This window comes from Martes martes, assembly GCF_963455335.1.
Source record: "Martes martes genome assembly, chromosome: 14".
NCBI lineage: Eukaryota > Metazoa > Chordata > Mammalia > Carnivora > Mustelidae > Martes > Martes martes.
Window position 1 is genome coordinate 52,370,300 of NC_137902.1, and position 19,699 is coordinate 52,389,998.

Here is a 19,699-nt window from a genome sequence, read left to right on the forward strand (position 1 = left end):
TTAGCCATAAAAAAAGAAAAAACCTTGCTATCTGTAACATGGATGGACCTCAAGAGTGTATGGTAAGTGAAATAAGACAGAGAAAGACAAATACCATATCATGTCTCTTATATGTGAAATCAATCAATCAAATAAATGTATGGATGGATAGATGGTTGGATGGATGGATGGATGGATGGATGACCAACCAACCATGCTTACAGATACAAAGAAGAGACTGGTAGTTGCCAGAGGCAAGGGTTGGGGGTGAGAGAAATGGATAAACTGTTTTTGTCCTTTTCTTTAGTTTAAATACACTTAATAATAATACAACATACCAATAGCTGCTTCCAAACTTGTAGTAGAACTTAGAATAAAATTAAGAGCCTAAAATATATTTATTTTAAAAAAGAAAGCTTGAACGTAAAGACTGAAATGTTGAAAATAAGGTATTTAAATAATAAACAATATGAAATGAATAAGTCATGGGAATAAAAGGTATAGCATAGGAAATATAGTCAATGGTGTTGTATGGTGCACAGCACAATGTATAAACTTGTCAAATCTCTTACGTTGTACACCTGAAACTAATATAACATTGTGTGTCAACAATACTTCAATTAAAAAACAAATAAAAAATAAACTTAAAGTAAATAATTAATATGAAAGAATTTAATGAAATAGACCATAGAGGGAAAATAATAAAATATAAATCTCTAGAATAGAGTAATAAGAAAAGAGGCAGAAATAAATAATACTGAACAAAAAAGGTGATATAGCTAGAAATGTTACAGATGAAAATAATAGTAAGTCACTATGAACTTCATACTAATAAATTTGTGAGCTTAGATGAATGGATAACTTTTTAGAAAAGTATCAGATTAACAAAGTTGACTCACAATGAATTTAAGGCTGGAATTACATAAAGAAAAAAAAGGACACTGAATGAGTAATCAAGTTTCTTCTACCAAAAGATACTAGACCCAGGGTTTTATATGCAAGTTTGGCCAAACTTTCAAAAAAAAATAATGTTTATTTTATGTAAACTGTTTCAAAAACTAGAAAAAGATCCTATTTTACGAAGTTAAAATAACCTTGACACAACTGGATGAGAATAGACCAAGAAAATTATAGATCAAGATACTTCATGGACAAAGAAGCAATATCCTTTTGAAATATTAGCAAAATTGAATTTAGCACTGTATTTTCTTTTTTAAAATCACAACCAAGTAGGGTTTATCCTAGAAACACAAAGATGGTTCACCACCACAAAATCTATATTCATGGATGCCTGGGGGGCCCAGCTGGTTAAGCGTCTGCCTTCGGCTCAGTTCATGATCCCGGAGTCCTGGGATGAAGTCCCACAGAGGGCTCCTTGCTCATCAGGGAGCCTGCTTCTTCCTGCGCCTACCTCTCTCTCTCTGACAAATAAAGACAGAAATCTTAAAAAAAAAATCTATATTCATGAGTAGACCGGTCTGTCTCATAAAGGATAAAAAGTACATTATCATCTCAATAGATACAGAAAGAGCTTTAAATAAAAACAAGCAATCATGTTTTGTTTTGCTTTTTTTTAAAAGACCTTACCATAGGAGACAAAAAAAATTGGAGGAAAATGTTCTCTGAGAAAAGCTTAAAAAAGCAATTACTTTATTTGAAGAAAAGGACTGAGAAAGAAAGACTGAGAAGCTAAGGAAGGAAACTAATAATCACCAAATGCCTTTTTTTTTTTTTTCAGGTACTTTCACATACATTATCTCACTCATTTAAGCCTCATAAAAACAATTAGCCCATAAGAAGTCATTGTAATGAAGTGAGAAAGAGTCTTAGCATACTGGAATGAGCGCAGCGTGGGAGTCAGGCCAGGGTTTGAATCCTGCCTCTGCCATTGACGTACTGGGAGACTTTGCAACAAGTTCCTGAGTTTCCCTGGGTCTTAGCTTTCTCAACTACAAGATGAGGTGAATTAAGGATACAACTTAAAGTACCCAGTTCATAAAAGGTATTCAGGAAATGGAGCTATTTTTATAAGGCTCTTTTGCTGTACTAAGGAAAGAACAATAAAGATTTTAAACAGATGTGGGGAAAAAATTTTAATCTTGAGGGGTGCCTGGGTGGCTCAGTGGGTTAAAGCCTCTGCCTTCCGCTCGGGTCATGATCCCAGGGTCCTGGGATCAAGCCCCACATCAAGCTCTCTGCTCGGCAGGGAGCCTGCTTCCTGTCCCACCCCTCTCTCTGCCTGCCTCTCTGCCTGCTTGTGATCTCTGTCTGTCAAATGAATAAATAAAATCTTAAGAAAAAAAAAAAAAGATGCCCATTATTAAAAAAAATTTTTTTTTAAATCTTGATAATTTCTTGATTTGGGACTTGACCTAGATAGGAACAGTCAAGGTAATAATTAAGGGAATACTTGTGTCTAATTATTTATAGTGTTTCTGTTTGTTTTGGAGCAGCAAGGCAGACACAGCCAATGACCTCCATTCATCTACAAAGTAAAGCAGTTGGAGTAAATAATCTCTAGGATTCCGTTTAACCTTAAAATGTTATGACTTTAACTTCTTTACAGCTTCAGAGTTGCAAGACACTGCAATACATCACAAACTACATCTGTAATATTCCTTCTGTGGAAATACTTAGGGAAAGTGTAAACTGTTATCGTCTGTAAGTGGTATAAAATTAGCACTGCCTGAGAGAGAGGGATGGACCACATGACTTCGTGGAAGGTCAGATGGTAGAAAGAACCTGGAATCAGAAGCCACGAGACCACCAACAGGAAGAGTGTCCTGCCACATAAGAAGCTGAGCTGACCATGGGTGAATTAAAGTTGGTCAAACCTCAGTGTTTTACTGTAAATCAATTTATCAATACTTGAAGTTGTTCTCAGAAGATGGAAATATGTAAATACCTGGCCCAATAATATGTACTTGATGAATGTGAGTTCCCTTGGTCCCTTGAGTTTCTTTCAATCTTATGATTTTGATTACTCTGTAGAAATAGAAACCAAAGGATTACACGTTTAAAGTTAGACTTATTTCTTAATCAGAAAGTATACAAAGTAAACCAGCGATCAAATCCCTGCCAAAGTGTTTGGAACTCTTCTGCAAATTAATAATCCTGACTCAGAGTTCATTACTGAAAAGACTTAAAACTTAAATCATTTTTGTTTGAGAAACTCTGTGAAAAACAGTAGTACGCCATTGTGTTTAATGTAGCAAGTTCAAAGGTGAACTATTTAAAGTTTGAGTGTTTGCTCTAGGTCAAAAATGCAGTAAGTCAGCCAGCAGATGTGAATAATTGTCTCACAGAACCTTAATTATCTATGTTAAGAGACAAAAATCTTCTCTTAAATAGCAATGGAAAGGATCACCAAAAAACTCAACTTAAAAAATAAAACATTAGAATCACACATGAGCCCCAGATAAGCAAAGTGCACTGAGTGGTATGATCAAAGAATTAATTCTAAAAAGAGATATTCTGGGCACTTTCACTGAGAAGAGTGGTTAAAAATATAAATTTCACCACAGATTATTCTGAGTGTTCAAGATCATAAGCAAGGGAAAAGCTAAATATAAAGGCTGGTGATCTAAAAATATGACACCACTATTTTAGGTCTAAAGAGATCTAAATTAAGTGTAAGCATGTTTCAACCCTTTGCAAATTTCGTTGTAGTACACGAATATCAATCAAGGTAAAATTGTACAAATATTACTGTAATTGGGGTTACCAACAAAGTTTAAAAGTTAAAACAGGGAAATTTTCTAGGAAATATGATTAATGGTAATCACGCAGATTGTTAATAGTACATAAACCCTTTCACATGGTATTTTAGGAACATTCTTTTATTCAATAGGCCTAGACATTACAGTATGTTTCAAAAATAATCCAAGCTGGTGAATCAACTCAAGTTTTGATGATTTCAAGCAGACTGTTCAGAGCAACACTGAAAAGAAAGTGACAAACCTTTGCAGTTCTAAATCAAACTATCATTTGCCTGCCAATAGACAAAGCCACTGATGCCCTTTTCAAGGAGTTCATACAACAAGGACCACCTCACAAGTGACTCATTTTCATACATTCAGATACTGAACACCCTTGGATAGGATCCAAAAACTGCCTCCACATTCATTTCTGCCCCGCTGCAGAAATAAGAATGAAATTCCATCGTACACTACAACAGCAATTTTTTCAAGGCAAATAAAATAGTTTGCCATAAACATGTTTTTACCTATAAGGAATCCATCTGGAAGTAAATCCACACTGGCAGGAAATGAATCTGGTAGGTTCATAGAGCTTACTCTCCTTCACTAGCCCCTATTATCCATCCAGTATTTGGCTATGAATGGTGAAAAACCACTTTCAGCTTGTCATCTTACTGCCCAAGAACTGCAAAGCTTCTGGGACACCTGGGTGGCTCAGTTGGTTAAGCCGCTGCCTTTGGCTCAGGTCGTGATCCCAGGGTCCTGGGATGGAGTCCCACATCCGGCTCCTTGATCAGCAGAGAGCCTGCTTCTCTCTGCCTCTGCCTGCCGCGCTCTGCCTGCTTGTGTGCTTGCTCTCTCTCTCTTTCTCTCTCTCTCTCTGACAAATAAATAAATAAATAAAATCTTTTAAAAAAAACAAAAACAAAAAACAAAAAACTGCAAAGCTTCTTTGCTACCCAATTCCAAATTCCTCTGCCTGGCTTCCAAGCACCTTTATCACCTAGCAGAACTTGGCTTAGTTTCTACCACTCCCAACATGACCGTCCCTCTCCTCACAGGCCCTATGACTTGCTTCGGCAGTTCATTCCAACCAGAGTATTATCCGTCTCCCCACATCTATCTTTCCCAAATCCCACTTCCCACATGCAACCTCTTTCTTCTATTCCTGCTTACGGTGATAGCACTTTCTCTACATTGCTATTATATAGTGAAAGTTGGTCTGCATTACAACTCTTATTTATTTATTTACTTACTTACTTGAGAGAGAGTGTGTGCAAGTAGTGGGGTAGGGGCAGAGGGAGAGAGAGAGAGAAACCCAAGCAGACTCCACACCAAGCAGGAGCCAGACACCAGGCTCAGGTTCACCACCCTGAGATCAAACCTGAGCCGAAACCAAGAGTTAGACACTTAATGGACTGTGCCACCCAGGTGTCCCTCCACATTATAGCTCTTCAATTTGAAACATCTTAAAGCATTTTTTTAAACTTCTTTTTTTTTTAAGATTTTATTTTTAAAAAGCAATCTCTATACCCAACATGGGGCTGGAACTCACAACCCTGAGATCATGAGTTGCAGGCTCCACCAACTGAGCCAGCCAGGCACTCCCTTCTTAAAGCATCTTAAAAGAATTTCTCTGCAACAGAAATTTGTTCCTCCATGATACAGAGAAGAATAAAAACCACATGGGAGCACCTGGGTGGTTCAGTTCATTAAGCGTCTGCCTTCAGCTCAGGTCATGATCCTGGGGTCCTGGGATCAACCCCAAGTCAGGCTGCCTGCTCAGGGAGAGTCTGCTTCTGCCTCTCCCTCTGCCTGCCAATCTCCTTGCTTGTGCTCTCAATCCTCTCTTTCTGTGTCAAATAAAAAAATAAAATCTTAAAAGAAAAAAAAGAATAAACCCTTATGTATGACATTCCCCCTCATGTGTACCTGGAATTATGCACAATTTCCAGCCATAACAGCTATAATTTCACTAATATCTTTGTTATTTAAAAAAAGCATAATATAAAGCAAGTGAATATATTATAGTTCAATAAAAACTAAAAGAAAAAAAACAATTACCTAGTAAACAGGGATGAGAAGGATGTTTTTATACATGTGATTCTGAATATGCTCAATTTATTTTAAAAAAATAAAGCATTTGCAAATTTTGACATTTTATTATCGCTAACAAATAACTTACAATACATCTTACAAGTGATCACTCATAATATACTGGTAAGAACTACCATCTGTGTAGCACGTGGTGTGCTAGACATAATAGAAGGTAATCAATAAATACTTAACCAATTAGTACATCTAGCTCATTAATCAATTACACATAAATATTGCTGCTGCCTGATGATGATTGACAATGATGCAAAATACTCTTCTGCTGACAGTCTCTAAAGGAACAAATGACTTCTTACAGGGAAAATCTAATCAATATTATGCAAATCTAACCAATATTATAACAGTACGGCATGACCGTTACACTCCTCAAGTTTATGAAGATTGAGACAGTTTCTTTAGCAATCATCATGCAACCCTACACCTCCTGTGCAACAGTGTGGCTATTATTACAATCTTGGGTAAAATTAGTAAATTGTCAATGCTATCTGCTAGGGCAGTTAGAGATCAGATAACTTTTGCTCCACCCAAGAGAAAGCCTTTCTGTAACAGAGCAAATTTTGCTCTATATTATAATGTTCTCACTTTTACAATAAGGAATTGCCCAAGCACTAGAAGGCCCTCATTGAAACTTACAACTCAGATATATAATTTTTAACTGATATTAAACCTATTCTCCAACATAGCCACATGACCTTAACTGCCAGTCTCTCAAATAGACCATGATGTGATTTTGACAACCCCCCGATCCTAAAAATGTCAAAAATCCTGAAAATACATCTTTCCCCAAAAAACTCTAAACGTATTATTAGATTGCTTAGGTAAAAATCCACTCAGGCCAGGAGTCTTCTGTTTTCTCTAGTCCTGACATTCTAACATTCTAGGAGCAGAAATTAATCTAAGAATAAATTTTTAAAACATCTTTTAGTCTTTAGCATTGCCTAAGCAGACACTATTTAGAAGTCTTTGTAAAAGTGGATGACAGAGGAAGCTCTGTCATGCCCTGGAAACCTCCAAACATCAACCAAACAGCCCAAAAGAATGTCCTACTCAACAGTTCCAAGGATGTCATTAACTGCTTCCATCTGTTTCCCCTCTCTGTCCCCTCCCCCTTCAAGCCAAGGCATCTACTAAAGTTATTTTCTGCTACATTTTGCATTCTAAAGAAAAGCAGGAAGAGCCATAATATTTCAAATTATGGAATATTTGCCCCCAAATCTGTTTGACAACCATAGCCATATTATTTATACTCTATCCTATTTCCAAGTAACATATTAAGTTATGTACTTTTTGAACAGTACTCAGGAAATTTTTCAGTTGATCGTAACATAGTGTTTTCCCCTGATTCCCCACAGAGACCAGGATTTTTCCCCCATGGTGGAATAAAGGCTAAAACCTCTGAACGGTTTCATCTATTGATGATCCCTATCTAAATCAACTGTTTAAAATTGCATAATTTTATTATGCATAATCAAAACTGCATAATTACGACTTTCTAATTCTGTCATTAATTCCACATTTGTTGGTTAGAATTCCCCTCATCAACTAGGGTTATTAGGCTACTCTGAGATAGTCTGTACAGGGAAGGCAAGATAGTTACAATTTTGGAGGAGGGGAGAGGACAGCTTTTAACATCTATTCCCTTAGCAACTTCCAAATATACAGTACAATACTGTTAACTATAGTTACTATGCTGTACATTATATCCCCAGAACTTATTTATCTTATAACTGAACTCTGTACCTTTCAACCACCTTCTTTCACTTCCCCCCATTACTGTGTGTGTATACACACACACACACACACACACACACCATATTTTCTTTATCCATTCATTCTGATGGACATTCAGGTTGTTTCTATGTCTTGGCTATTATAAGAAATGTTGCAATGAACATGGGAGTGCAGATATCTTTTTGAGATAGTGATTTTGTTTCCTTTGGATGAATATACAGAAGTAGAATTGCCAGATTATATGGTAGTTCTATTTTTAATTTTTTGAGGAACCTCTGGAAAGGCAAGATAAATGCTTAATTTTTTTCTCTAAATTACCAATTACCAATAAATAAATAAATAATTACCAGAGTAGCGGATTGGTGTCCTGGTTACCAAGGGCAATCAATGAAGTTTTATTTTGTTTTAAAGTTACCTACTTTTTTGAAAATATTATCACAACTAAGACACACTCCTTAATTTTTTTTTTAAGTCCCAAAGGAAGCCTGTGAGAGCACATAGCATACTTCAGGGATATATCTCTGGGAATGAGCAGAAATGAGTTCCCTAAAGAAATTCTTTACCAAATGATACTCATAGACTTAAATGATAGGGCTGAAAGGAACTTTCTATAGGGTTATGTAGTTCAAATATCCACCTCATGTTGAAACCCTCTGTACATTATCTGCCCACACCGTGTACCTTCCAGGGGCTGAGGGGAAAACAGGTACAAGTTAGACCTGTGTTTCTAACATAACATAAATATAAGTTGAACTACAGTGTTTAATGACAGCATAGGACTCATCTTAATATTACCACGCTGATGAAATGGCATGTAAACAAAGTAGGCTCATATTCGTTAGAACTGGAAGAAACCTTGGAGGTTAATGAGTCCAATGAAGGCAAGTCAGACAAGATACTCCCACAAAACAGGCTCTACAAAAAAAAAACAACAACAACAAAAACAGATGCTATGGCCCCTTACTTCCTGACACATGACTATTTTGCAGAATTAACAGAAACACCGTTATGTAGAAGCACCCACTCAAGTAAGTTAGAAATAAGAAGACATCAATATGGGTGAAATTTTGCATCTGTTCAAAGAAAACAGAACATAAGGAGGATAAAAATAAAGGAATACTTCTCACTTTATTTAAAATTGTGATATGTAACATACATACTAAAAATTGTATAAAACATATGTATAATACAAAGAATAAAACAACCACCTATATAATTCAACACATATCAAGAAATACATTACCATTTTATTTGTTTGTTTGTTTTCACATTATTACCATTTTAGAAGCCCCTGTGCCTCTCCCCAAGTATAACCCTCTGCCTTCCTCCCAGAAATACTACTATCCTGACTTCTGCAAGCATTATTTTCTTATCTTTATCATTTTATCACATAAGTAAGCATTCCTAAACAACACAGTTTATTTCTACATGTTTTTGCACTTTAAATAAGTGGGACCTACCTACATTATCTACCATTCATTTCTCTCAATTATTTTTGAGATTCATTCACTTTTTAATTAAATTTAATTGAAATTCATAACATAAAATTAACCATTTTCAATCCTTTTCATTACTGATTAGTATTCTAATTTATAACTATACCATAATTGTTTTCTTCCATTCTACTATAAATAGATCAGAGGGTCATCATGAGCAATGTTGATACCAATATTTTCATATTTAGATCCTAGTGTACATGGGCGTAAGTTTCTCTAAGAATTGCCTATCTTCTACTTTACTAACACCAAACTGTTGTCCAGAGAGGCTGCACCACTCTACATTCCCAATTGGAGTGTATGAGAGTTCCATTGATCCACATTGTTATCAACAACTGATATTATCAGACTTCTTAATTTAGAGGTCCTAACACAATAATTTGCACAGCTCTGATGACTAATGAGACAGAGCACCTGTTCATCCTTTTTTGGCCATTTGGGTTTCCTCTCTTTTGAGGTACCTATTCAAATCCTTTGCCCTTCCTTTTTGTAACTGAATAGACTTACCTTACTCTTGACTTGTAGAGGTCCTACTTTTTGGGGTTTTTTTGCCTTACGCATCAGCCTTTACTTTTACATAGAACAAAGCCATAGAACTGCCATAGAACAAAGCCATTGATCAAAGACAACATAATCAAGAACTTAACAAAGTTTTAACTAGTCAAAAGTTAGCATCTCTGCTTTTACTCAGGATAGGCCAAAACACCTGCAAATTGTTTGTAGGAGTTTGGGTGATATGTAAATATAACTTAAATTTAAAATGCCACTGAAATACATTGCAATTAATTTTTTGAACTTTGTATCTCTTGTTATTTCCTTATCTCCAAGCGAAGGTGTTTAGCATATTACCCAGATTCATGCCTGCTAAGGTCAGAATGTTTCTAAATCCTTCCCATTCCAGACAATGAAATTCAGAAGTCATAATTCTATTAAAAATTATTATGTCAAAAATGCTTAAGAGCAATGAATAAAATCAACAGTAGGAACCAGAGTGTTAAAAGATCAAAGGTCAAATTTCCATTGTAAATACTTAAAAAAAAAAAAAGCTGTTCCTGGAACCAGTTAATTTTCTTTTCTAACAAGAGGATTATTCTGCTTAGCAAGAGAAGAATGTTTTAATTACTCACTTAATAAATGCTGGTGGCATATCTCTCTTCAAAATTTGATCCTCAGTGGTTTGAACAGTCTCTTTTCCAACCTACAGGAGAAAAAAGATTCACAATTCAATAATAAATTCTCAGACTTCTAAGAACTATTACTTCAACATATTTGAAACATATACTTTACATATAACCTATCCTTGAAGTTTCTGGATTCAAAAAAAATTTCTACATTTTCGAAATTATCAAGACTGTTCCCATATATGCTTCCACAATACAGCTGGACAACAATATGGAGTACAAACATAATGTATTACCCCTTCTTCAGAACCATTCATTTGAAGGCATCCCTGAGCACAGTAAAAAAAGAGAGAGAAAAATTCATCACTGAGATTTATGTGTATATGTTTAATTGATAAACTGCTATCTCTCTCTCTCTCTTTTTTTTTTTTAAAGATTTTATTTATTTATTTGACAGAGAGAGAGAGATCACAAGCAGGCAGAGCAGCAGGCAGAGAAAGGGAGAAGCAGGCTCCCCGCTGAGCAGAGAGCCCGATGTGGGGCTCGATCCCAGGACCCTGAGATCATGACCTGAGCCAAAGTCAGAGGCTTAAACCACTGAGCCACCCAGGTGTTCCTCTCTCTTTTTTTTTTTTTTTAAGATTTTATTTTATTTTTTTTTTTTTAAAGATTATTTATTTATTTATTTGACAGACAAGAGATTACAAGTAGGCAGAGAGGCAGGCAGAGAGAGAGGAGGAAGCAGGCTCCCTGCTGAGCAGAGAGCCCGATGCGGGGCTCGATCCCAGGACCCTGAGATCATGACCTGAGCCGAAGGCAGAGGCTTTAACCCACTGAGCCACCCAGGCGCCCCTAAGATTTTATTTTTAAATAATCTCTACACTCAATGTGGGGCTCGAACTCACAACCCCAAGATCAAGAGTCACATGTTCTACTGACTGAGCCAGCCAGGCACCCCATATCTATAAAACAATGCATTAAGTACATGAATCAAGCAAGGTAAGTAGGCCAAAATGTCTATACAGAAAAAAACAGATGTTACTGGAACTGAAAAAATATGAAGAAATTATGATGCTGAAACTAGAAACCAAACATACAAAAATACACAACTTCACCAGTCATCTAATAAATTCAAACTAAAACAACATGATTTCTCCCCTAATTACAGAACAACTATTTAAAAAAAATATATAGAGACGCCTGGGTGGCTCAGTTGGTTAAGCCGCTGCCTTCGGCTCAGGTCATGATCCCAGGGTCCTGGGATCGAGTCCCATATCGGGTTCCTTGCTCGGCAGGGAGCCTGCTTCTCTCCCTGCCTCTGCCTGCCTCTCTGCCTGCTTTTGTGTACTCTCTCTCTCTCTCTCTCTGGCAAATAAATAAAATCTTAAAAAAAAATTTTTTTTAAATAATAATAATATATAATGCTGAATTCTACAATGGAATAATTTTCTGCCTTTCTGGTGGAATTATAAACTGGCATACTCTCTTTGGAAAAGCATTTGCTGGTATGAATTAAGAAATACAAAAAATATTTGGGGCGCCTGGGTGGTTCAGTGGGTTAAAGCCTCTGCCTTCAGCTCAGGTCATGATCCCAGGACCCAGGGTCCTAGGATCGAGCCCCGCATCCAGCTCTCTGCTCAGCAGGGAGCCTGCTTCCCTTCCTCTCTCTCTGCCTGCCTTTCTGCCTAATTGTGATCTCTGTCTGTCAAATAAATAAATAAAATCTTAAAAAAAAATACAAAAAATATCTAGGAATTCCCCTATAAGCAATAATACCAAATGTGGTAATAACAATATTTACAAAAATATTCACGATCATGTTAGTTATAAAAGCTAAAATGTTTTTAAACAACTAATCCAACAATGAGGAACAGTTAAGCAAATTAAGATTTATCTTTAGGTAGTGTACTATAGGGCTATTAAAACAATGGTTATAAATTGGGGCGCCTGGGTGGCTCAGTGGTTAAAGCCGCTGCCTTCGGCTCAGGTCATGATCCCAGCGTCCTGGGATCGAGCCCCGCATCGGGCTCTCTGCTCGGCAGGGAGCCTGCTTCCTCCCTTCTCTCTCTGCCTGCCTCTCTGCCTACTTGTGATCTGTCTGTCAAATAAATAAATAAAATCTTTAAAAAAAAAAAAAAAAAAAAAAAAACAATGGTTATAAAGACTCAACACTACAGGAAGATGTCTATGACATTTTATTTCATTAAAAGTTATAAAAATAATAAATACAGAATGATTAAAACAAACCAAAAAAACTATATGCATGAAGTAAAACACTGAAAAAATACAAAACAAAATGTTAACAGTGGTTATAATGATGCTCAGGAAATTCTGTATCTGTATAACCTATATTCTAATTTTCTGAAATGAGAAGATACAATTTTTATAATTTAAAAAGTAATATTAAAATGTTACTTTAGGTTATTTGGATGCAATTATTTTCCATCTAATAGCTGTAGTAATTATGTCATTTCATATAAATCTTCCAAACAGTAATAGCTAAAAATATAAAAATATATCAAAATACTAAAAGTCACACTACCCAGATTTTGTTTATGTGCAGATGCACTTATTATACCACAAATAGTACATATACTCACTTTCTTCAAGATTATTTCTATGTAGGGCTTGGATGTCAATTTTTCTTTCACTACAGTTACATCACATATTCCAAAGTACTCTTAAAAGAGTTTACACTTAAATATAGTGAATGAGGAAATTCACTCATTTTATCAATATAAAGTGTTATGCCCCAATAACGGGTCCGTGATTAAAGGAGCGAGACTGATACAAAGCGAAGGTCAAGCAAAGCTTTATTTCGCGTCAAGCATCAAGAATCTAACCGAACGTTCGGGGCCGCACCTCTTACAAGAGAAGGCGACCCTTCTCTGTTTCACAGTCTAGCTTTTAAGGGCAAAGGCCATGCGGTTGGGCCTGGCCACGCACAGGTGACCAATGAGATTGTAACACACACAGGAAACTCCAGTGATGCTAGGTGACCAACTGAATTATAATTTTCCCTAGTAGACATTTGAATCAGCCTATTACACCTTGATTAGGATTGGTGCCAAAAGGGTTCCCAAAGGGCGGGGGCCCATGCTCCTTGGTAGCTAGGGAGACAGTATGCAACCCCCTACTGATCGGATGTCTCCACCTGGCCTGACCCATCTTTGTATCTGGGCATTGTTACCTGGAGCTGGTTTATGGGACCCACCTTTAAGTGAATCCCCTGGGGGAAGGGGAGCAAGAACAGTTCAAGGGCTAAACAACAAGGTTTTGTTTAACCTCAATGAAAGCCTCTTGACAAAATATAAACATAAAATAGGTCCTTACATAAAGCTAGGTAAAAGTGCTAAATCACAAGTATAAACCACAGTATAATGCAGAAATCTGTGAAAATTTTTAAAATCTGGAATAGAAAGTATCTCCATCCTACTATTTAACCATTTAACTTTCTATTGAGTTTAAAGAAGAAAAATGAGTAAGAAAAATCCCTAAGTGCACAGTAAATCAGCTAAAGAAAAATAATACAATAAACTATTCTCCCGGAATACAAGTCATGCATAAGTTAATGAATACAAGTTTTTTTCTCTCAAGTTAAAAGCTCAGAAGAAAGCAAAACACATATACCACTGTGTAATAGCCAGTACTTTTGTAGACAATAGGCTGTCTGTATCATAATAAAAGCCTTTCAAATCAGCAGCTGGTTCTCTAGAGTTTCTCAGATCAAAACATGACAGAATATTTCCAGATGTATTGTTCACTATATTTTGCAACTAAAATCAACCATTCAAAAAGCTGTGGGCCATGATCTCCCAAAGTAAAAAATGAAGTTCAGCAAAAAAGTCACTGGTTCATACTAAGTATAAAGGGCCTAAAAGGACATTCACATTTAGACACATGGAGATTTCTTTTATTTGACACACACATAGACAGAGAGAACAAGGGAGGAAGAGGAGTGAGTTCCTCTTATATCTCCTTTAAGAAGCATTCGATTATTCAGCATTATTAAACATCAACTGAGTACAATTTTGTAAGCCAGGCACTGTTCTAGCACTGTTCTAGGTATAGCAGGGAGTAAAAATAAGTCACCTGCCCTCATGGAAGTTAAATTCCAGTAGTAGCTAGAGAGTACTCAAGTAAATAAATAAACCAACAAAATCATCCCCGATAAGGGCAATGCCGTAGGAAGTATGGGGTAGGAGTAGAGGCAGCCTACTTCAGAAAGAGTAGATAAAGGTACCTCTCTGAGGAAGTAACACTGGAGTTGAGGCCCTGAAGCTGAGACGAAACCATTCACGCCAGAGCTGGGAAAGAACACTCCAGAGGGAGAAACAAGAAAATGACCCTAGGGCAGGAAGGTCTGAGTATATTCAAGGATGTGGAAGGAGGCCAGAGTGGCTAAAGCTCAGTGAGGGGAGAAGGTGTGGGGATAGGGTTGGATAAGAAGGCAAGTACCAGATCACAAAGAGCTCTTTAAGTCAGGTTAAGATCTGTGGAATCTTTTCCAAACACTAAGAAGCAGGAGTACTAAACAGGAGATTGACATGATCTGATTTTCTTTTTAAAAAGTCATTGTGCCTGTTATGTGGCAAAGGGATTTTAGTGGGCAAGGGGAGGCATGGTGACCAGTTAGGAGGCTACTGCAGTCACCCAGGGGAGAGAGGGCAGTGCCTTAAAACAAGACATGAAAGTGGAAATAGAGAATTCGTTGTTTTGGAGGAAGAAGTAATAGGACGTGCACTTAGACTGGGAGGTACAGTGGAAGGGGAGTAGTTTGAGGGGGAGGGAAATCAGGAATGACTTCTAGATCAATTAAGTGAAAGGTCTCTGAAGGCAGCAATGCTAGAAGACTGATAGATGGCTATGATTTATCATCAAAAAATAAAACAATCATGAGTAAACCCAAAAAAACCCATTAAAAGATTTTTGCAAATAGCCAACATTCTGACCCCAGGGGAAGTAATTACTAAAGAATGAGTTTTATTTAATTATTTTATGTCTCTAGTTTTAAGGGTAGGGGTAGGTGGGGAAAGAAAAATAGATAATAAAAATTTACCCAGAGGCGGGCACCTGGGTGGATCAGTCAGTTATGCATCTGCCTTGGGCTCAGGTCATGATTTCAGGCTCCTGGAACTGACCCCCAAGTAGGACTCCGTGCTCAGCAGGGAGTCCCGCTTGTCCCTCCCACTTTTCTCAAATAAATAAAATCTTTTAAAAAAATGTTCAAGGCCACTTATCCAGAAGCTATTTTTAAGTATTTAAGTGACAGACACTAAATTTGATTCACTGTTCTAAGCTGCATTCATATTGTGGTGATATCTACAATCACTCCAATCTTCATACACTCAGTCCAGAATTAAGTTAGGTACAATGAATACATGATCCCATTTTTAAGGCACAACACATAAAGCATGACTGTAGAATGAATGCCATTTCCCTCAAGGAATCGATTTTTAGCAATGCTGTCCAGTGCAAACTTTAAGACAGAAATGTTCTATTTAAATTATCTTACCCAATACAGTAGTCATTAGCCACATGTGGCTATTGAGCATTTGAAATATGGCTAGTGCACCTGAAGAACTAAGTTATTACTTTTAATTCAATTAATTAATTTTAATTTTTTCAATTAAGATATTTTTTTCTCATAGCATTTTAGATTCATAACAAAATTGAGGGGAAGGTGCAGAGATTTCCCAAACATTCCCTGCCCCATACAATAACAGCCTCCCCCATGAACATCCCCTGCCAGAGAAGTACATTTGTTACTAGCAATAAACCTACCACTGACTATATCATAATCACCCAAGATGCATAGTTTACATGACAGTTCATTTGGTATGGTACATTCTATGGGTTTGACAAATCCATAAGAACATGTATCCATCAGTATGATGTCCAAAAGGAACCATGCCAATAATCTTTGTGCTCTAGCTATTCATGCCTCCCAGCCCCCAGATCCCTGGCAACCACTGATTTTTTCACTGTCTCCACAGTTTCACCTTTCCCAGAATGTCACATAGTCAGAATATCCAGTATGTATACCTTACAGATCAGCTTCTTTCAATTAATTGTAATTTAAATTGCCACATGTGGCTAGTTGCTACTATATTGCACAGGTCAGGTCTGTGGGACTTTCACTCTCTCCTAAAACTGGCCTTCCTGACTCCAGACTTCCTTCTTCTAATTCACTCTTCACACAGCTCCTAGATTAACTTTCATTTCTACCTTTGCTATGTGTTCTCTTCACAGAAGAAGGGAGCTGGGCCTGGAAAGGCAGAGGTTGCCAGATGGAGAAGAGAAGGATCAGTCAGCCTAAGCAGAAAGGAGAAAACGAGCAAAAGCTCAGATGTGTTTGAGCACATGGTTGACTAGACAGGAAAAACAGGCTGGTTGCGCCTCAGCAAAAGAAATGAGGCTAGAAAGGAAAGCTCCAGTCACCCTGGGAAGGGCTTTGTATGCCAAGCAAAGGCAGAGAGGATTATGTAACTTAACCTGCCTATTTATTCAAAGGTTGTCATCCTCTCTTCTAGATCTTTCCAAGTCAGTGTTCTATCACTAAAGGATCAACTCAAGAAATTCCAAAGAAGCCAGTTCCTGAAGACATGCAGGACCAGAAAGACATCTTCTGTTTGGGATCAACTGGCAAAGTCTATCTAGGAAAGCCAAGACAAAGCTGGACATTTTTAAGCCATCAACCAGGAAATGACAGGAAATGCACTTTTCTCCTCCTTCCCCACACTATCTAAACAGAAATAGTTTTTTCAGCACCCATTTTTTTCAAATAAAAAGAGCAGAACAATTAAGAAGGGGATTAATTCACAAAATGCTCTTTGTTAACTAGCAGGAATCTTCATGGCTTGCAGAAAAACCTACTCCTGGAGGTCAGCCTTAGAACGGGAAGCGTATGATTCATAATACAGGCTAAACTTTGCAAACAAGCGGGTCAGTAATAACTTTTTTTTAAGATTTTATGTATTTATTTTAAAGACAGAGAGACAGACAGAACATAAGCAGGGGGAAGAGCAGAGGGAGAGGGACCAAGCAGACTCTGCGCTGAGCACAGAGCCTGACCCGGGGCTCAACCCCATGACCCAAGATCACAGCCCTGAGATCATGACCCTAAGAACTGAAATCAAGAGTCCCATGCCTAACCAACTGAACCATCCAGACTCCCCTGGTCAGGAATAATCTTAACAAATGCTTCTCAAACCTGTACTGTACCAGTCACCCATACACTTGACTAGTGCAAGACAAATGTTTTTGTTACACACATGTTAAGAACACATTTGGTGATTTGGTTTCCAGTTCTAGCTTGGCTAATAATGGTAATGTGACCTCAAATAAATCATATAATTACTCACGTATTTCTTCTAAGCTATGTGATCTCTTTAGGTATCTCCTTACTTGTCTACTGTAAGTTGGCCAAACTCCCTTTTAACTCTGACAAAGGAAATCTACCTTTATCTTTTCTACCTTAAGTCCTCATTAAGACCTCAAATTCTTTTTAGGAACAAGGCAAGGTATGGAATGACTAACAAATGCAAAATTTAAAAGCTCTCACTGCCTATATATTTTATCTATACACTATATGATTGTGAGATTAAAGGAGATGCCTGATTTTTTTAACCTTAAATCTTATTATAAAGACCCATAGTTAAAGGGTTAAAAAAAAAAGGCAAAGAAAAGAATGACAAATAGTTTAAGTTCTCAGCAGGTTTTCCAGATCAGCATTTAAAAACAACCCTTTCAAAGTAATCTAACTTTACAGTAAATACATTTTATTACTTCCAAGCTTTATTCCATTGCTGAAATTAAGATTTGTTGGTTCTATTCACTGCTAAAACTATTTCTCTTTTAATTTTTTTCTTCAGAGAATTGCCTCTAACTCTTGAGGCCCAATTCCACTCAATTCAATCAACAGGCTGTAAGTGCCAACTATGTGTCCGCTAGGTGGTGGGAAGAGAATGAGATAAGAAATAAAGCATCCTTAGACAGATAAACTGAAATAATGGTAGTGAATGAGTAAGAGGCCTAGGGGCAATTTTTACGGGGGCTTGGCAGGAAGCCCTGTTTCTTTTGAAGAGCTCCTACTTTGTTCAGTAGTTAATTTAAATATCTTTTGTTCAATATGTGACTTTAGTTCAAAATTCCTTCTGAGAGGCCTTTGTCTTCTACTGTTGTTATTATTACTGCTTTTATCACAATCTACTCAATTTAGTTCAGTAATGTAGAGAGATTTGGTTTCTTTCCAGCAAAAAGAAAAAAAAAAAAAAAGAGCTTGGCTGGTTCAAGTCATTACCCAGACTAAAAAAATATGTTAATGCAGATGTCGCCCTTAGCTAAACTAAGAAAACAGGAAGACAAAACACATCAGGGAGGACTTGGGTTACAGATTTGTACAGTATAAGTGTATAGAACAGAGAACATCTATAGAACATCACATTTAAAGGAAGCAGGGAGATGGTAATCAACACAAGTTTCTAATGTATTTGGACAAGAAGATGCAAATGATGAAAATGTAAGCCTAATGTACAGTTAAAGTTATAGTAGGCCAACTATGGAGCTAAATAATGGAAACCAACTGATTGGGACCTGACAAGGGAATGTGCATCCATCTGCCTATACTTAGTTTGGTAGGGCGCCTGGGTGGCTCAGTGGATTGAGCCTCTGCCTTCAGCTCAGGTCATGATCTCAGTGTCCTGGGATCGAGGCCCGCATCGGGCTCTCTGCTCAGCGGGGAGCCTGCTTCCCCCTCTCTCTCTGCCTGTCTCTCTGCCTACTTGTGATCTCTGTCTGTCAAATAAGTAAATAAAATCTTAAAAAAAAAAAAAAATCTTGGGGTGCCTGGGTGGCTCGGTGGGTTAAAGCCTCTGCCTTCGGCTCGGGTCATGATCCCGGGATCCTGGGATTGAGCCCCGCGTCGGGCTCTCTGCTCGGCGGGGAGCCTGCTTCCCTTCCTCTTTAAATCTTTAAAAAAAAATCTTTAAAAAAAAAATCTTTAAAAAAAAATCTTATCCTTAGTTTGGTTCAAATCACTGTTTCTACAGTGTAAGCGTTAGGCTGATCAATCCATTATACTGAATGGCTATTACGATACACAGCTGTGTCCAGTACCACATCTGGGTAATACAAGGATACATCAGCAACATTTTTGGTTGTTTTCCTGCAGTGGGGATGGACTTGGGATTCATCCACCCCCACAGTACCTTTTGCATCATTCACAGATGATATACTAGAGTCGGGTATTTAAAAAGCTGTACATCCAGAAAAACTAGGACTCTCTAACCTACTCTGGTTTCCAACTCACTCACTTACTCAAGAACTTATTGAGTACTTCCTATGTGGCAGGAACAACACTGTGTACAACACTGTGTGTGACGGCAATACAAAAATAAATGAGACTCAGTCCTTGCCTTTCACAAACAGACAAGACAATTGCTTAAACAAATCACTGTAACGCAGTGTAATGTGTCCTCTAATAGAGTTACATCCAAGCTTCAGCTCTGCGTCAGTGAGGCAGGAGAGGTTTCACAGAGGAAAAGAAACTCTAGAAAGG

General features: G+C 37.4%; 1 protein-coding gene across 2 annotated transcripts in view; it reads right to left on the minus strand.

The window, feature by feature from the left end:
* Positions 1 to 19,699, minus strand: part of VCL (vinculin) — a 114,211-nt gene that overhangs the window by 64,141 nt on the left and 30,371 nt on the right. For both annotated transcript variants that reach the window (XM_080822507.1, XM_080822508.1), the window contains exon 2: positions 10,147 to 10,217. In XM_080822507.1, coding sequence (XP_080678633.1) covers positions 10,147 to 10,217 — 71 coding nt within the window. The remainder of the gene's footprint in view (positions 1 to 10,146; positions 10,218 to 19,699) is intronic.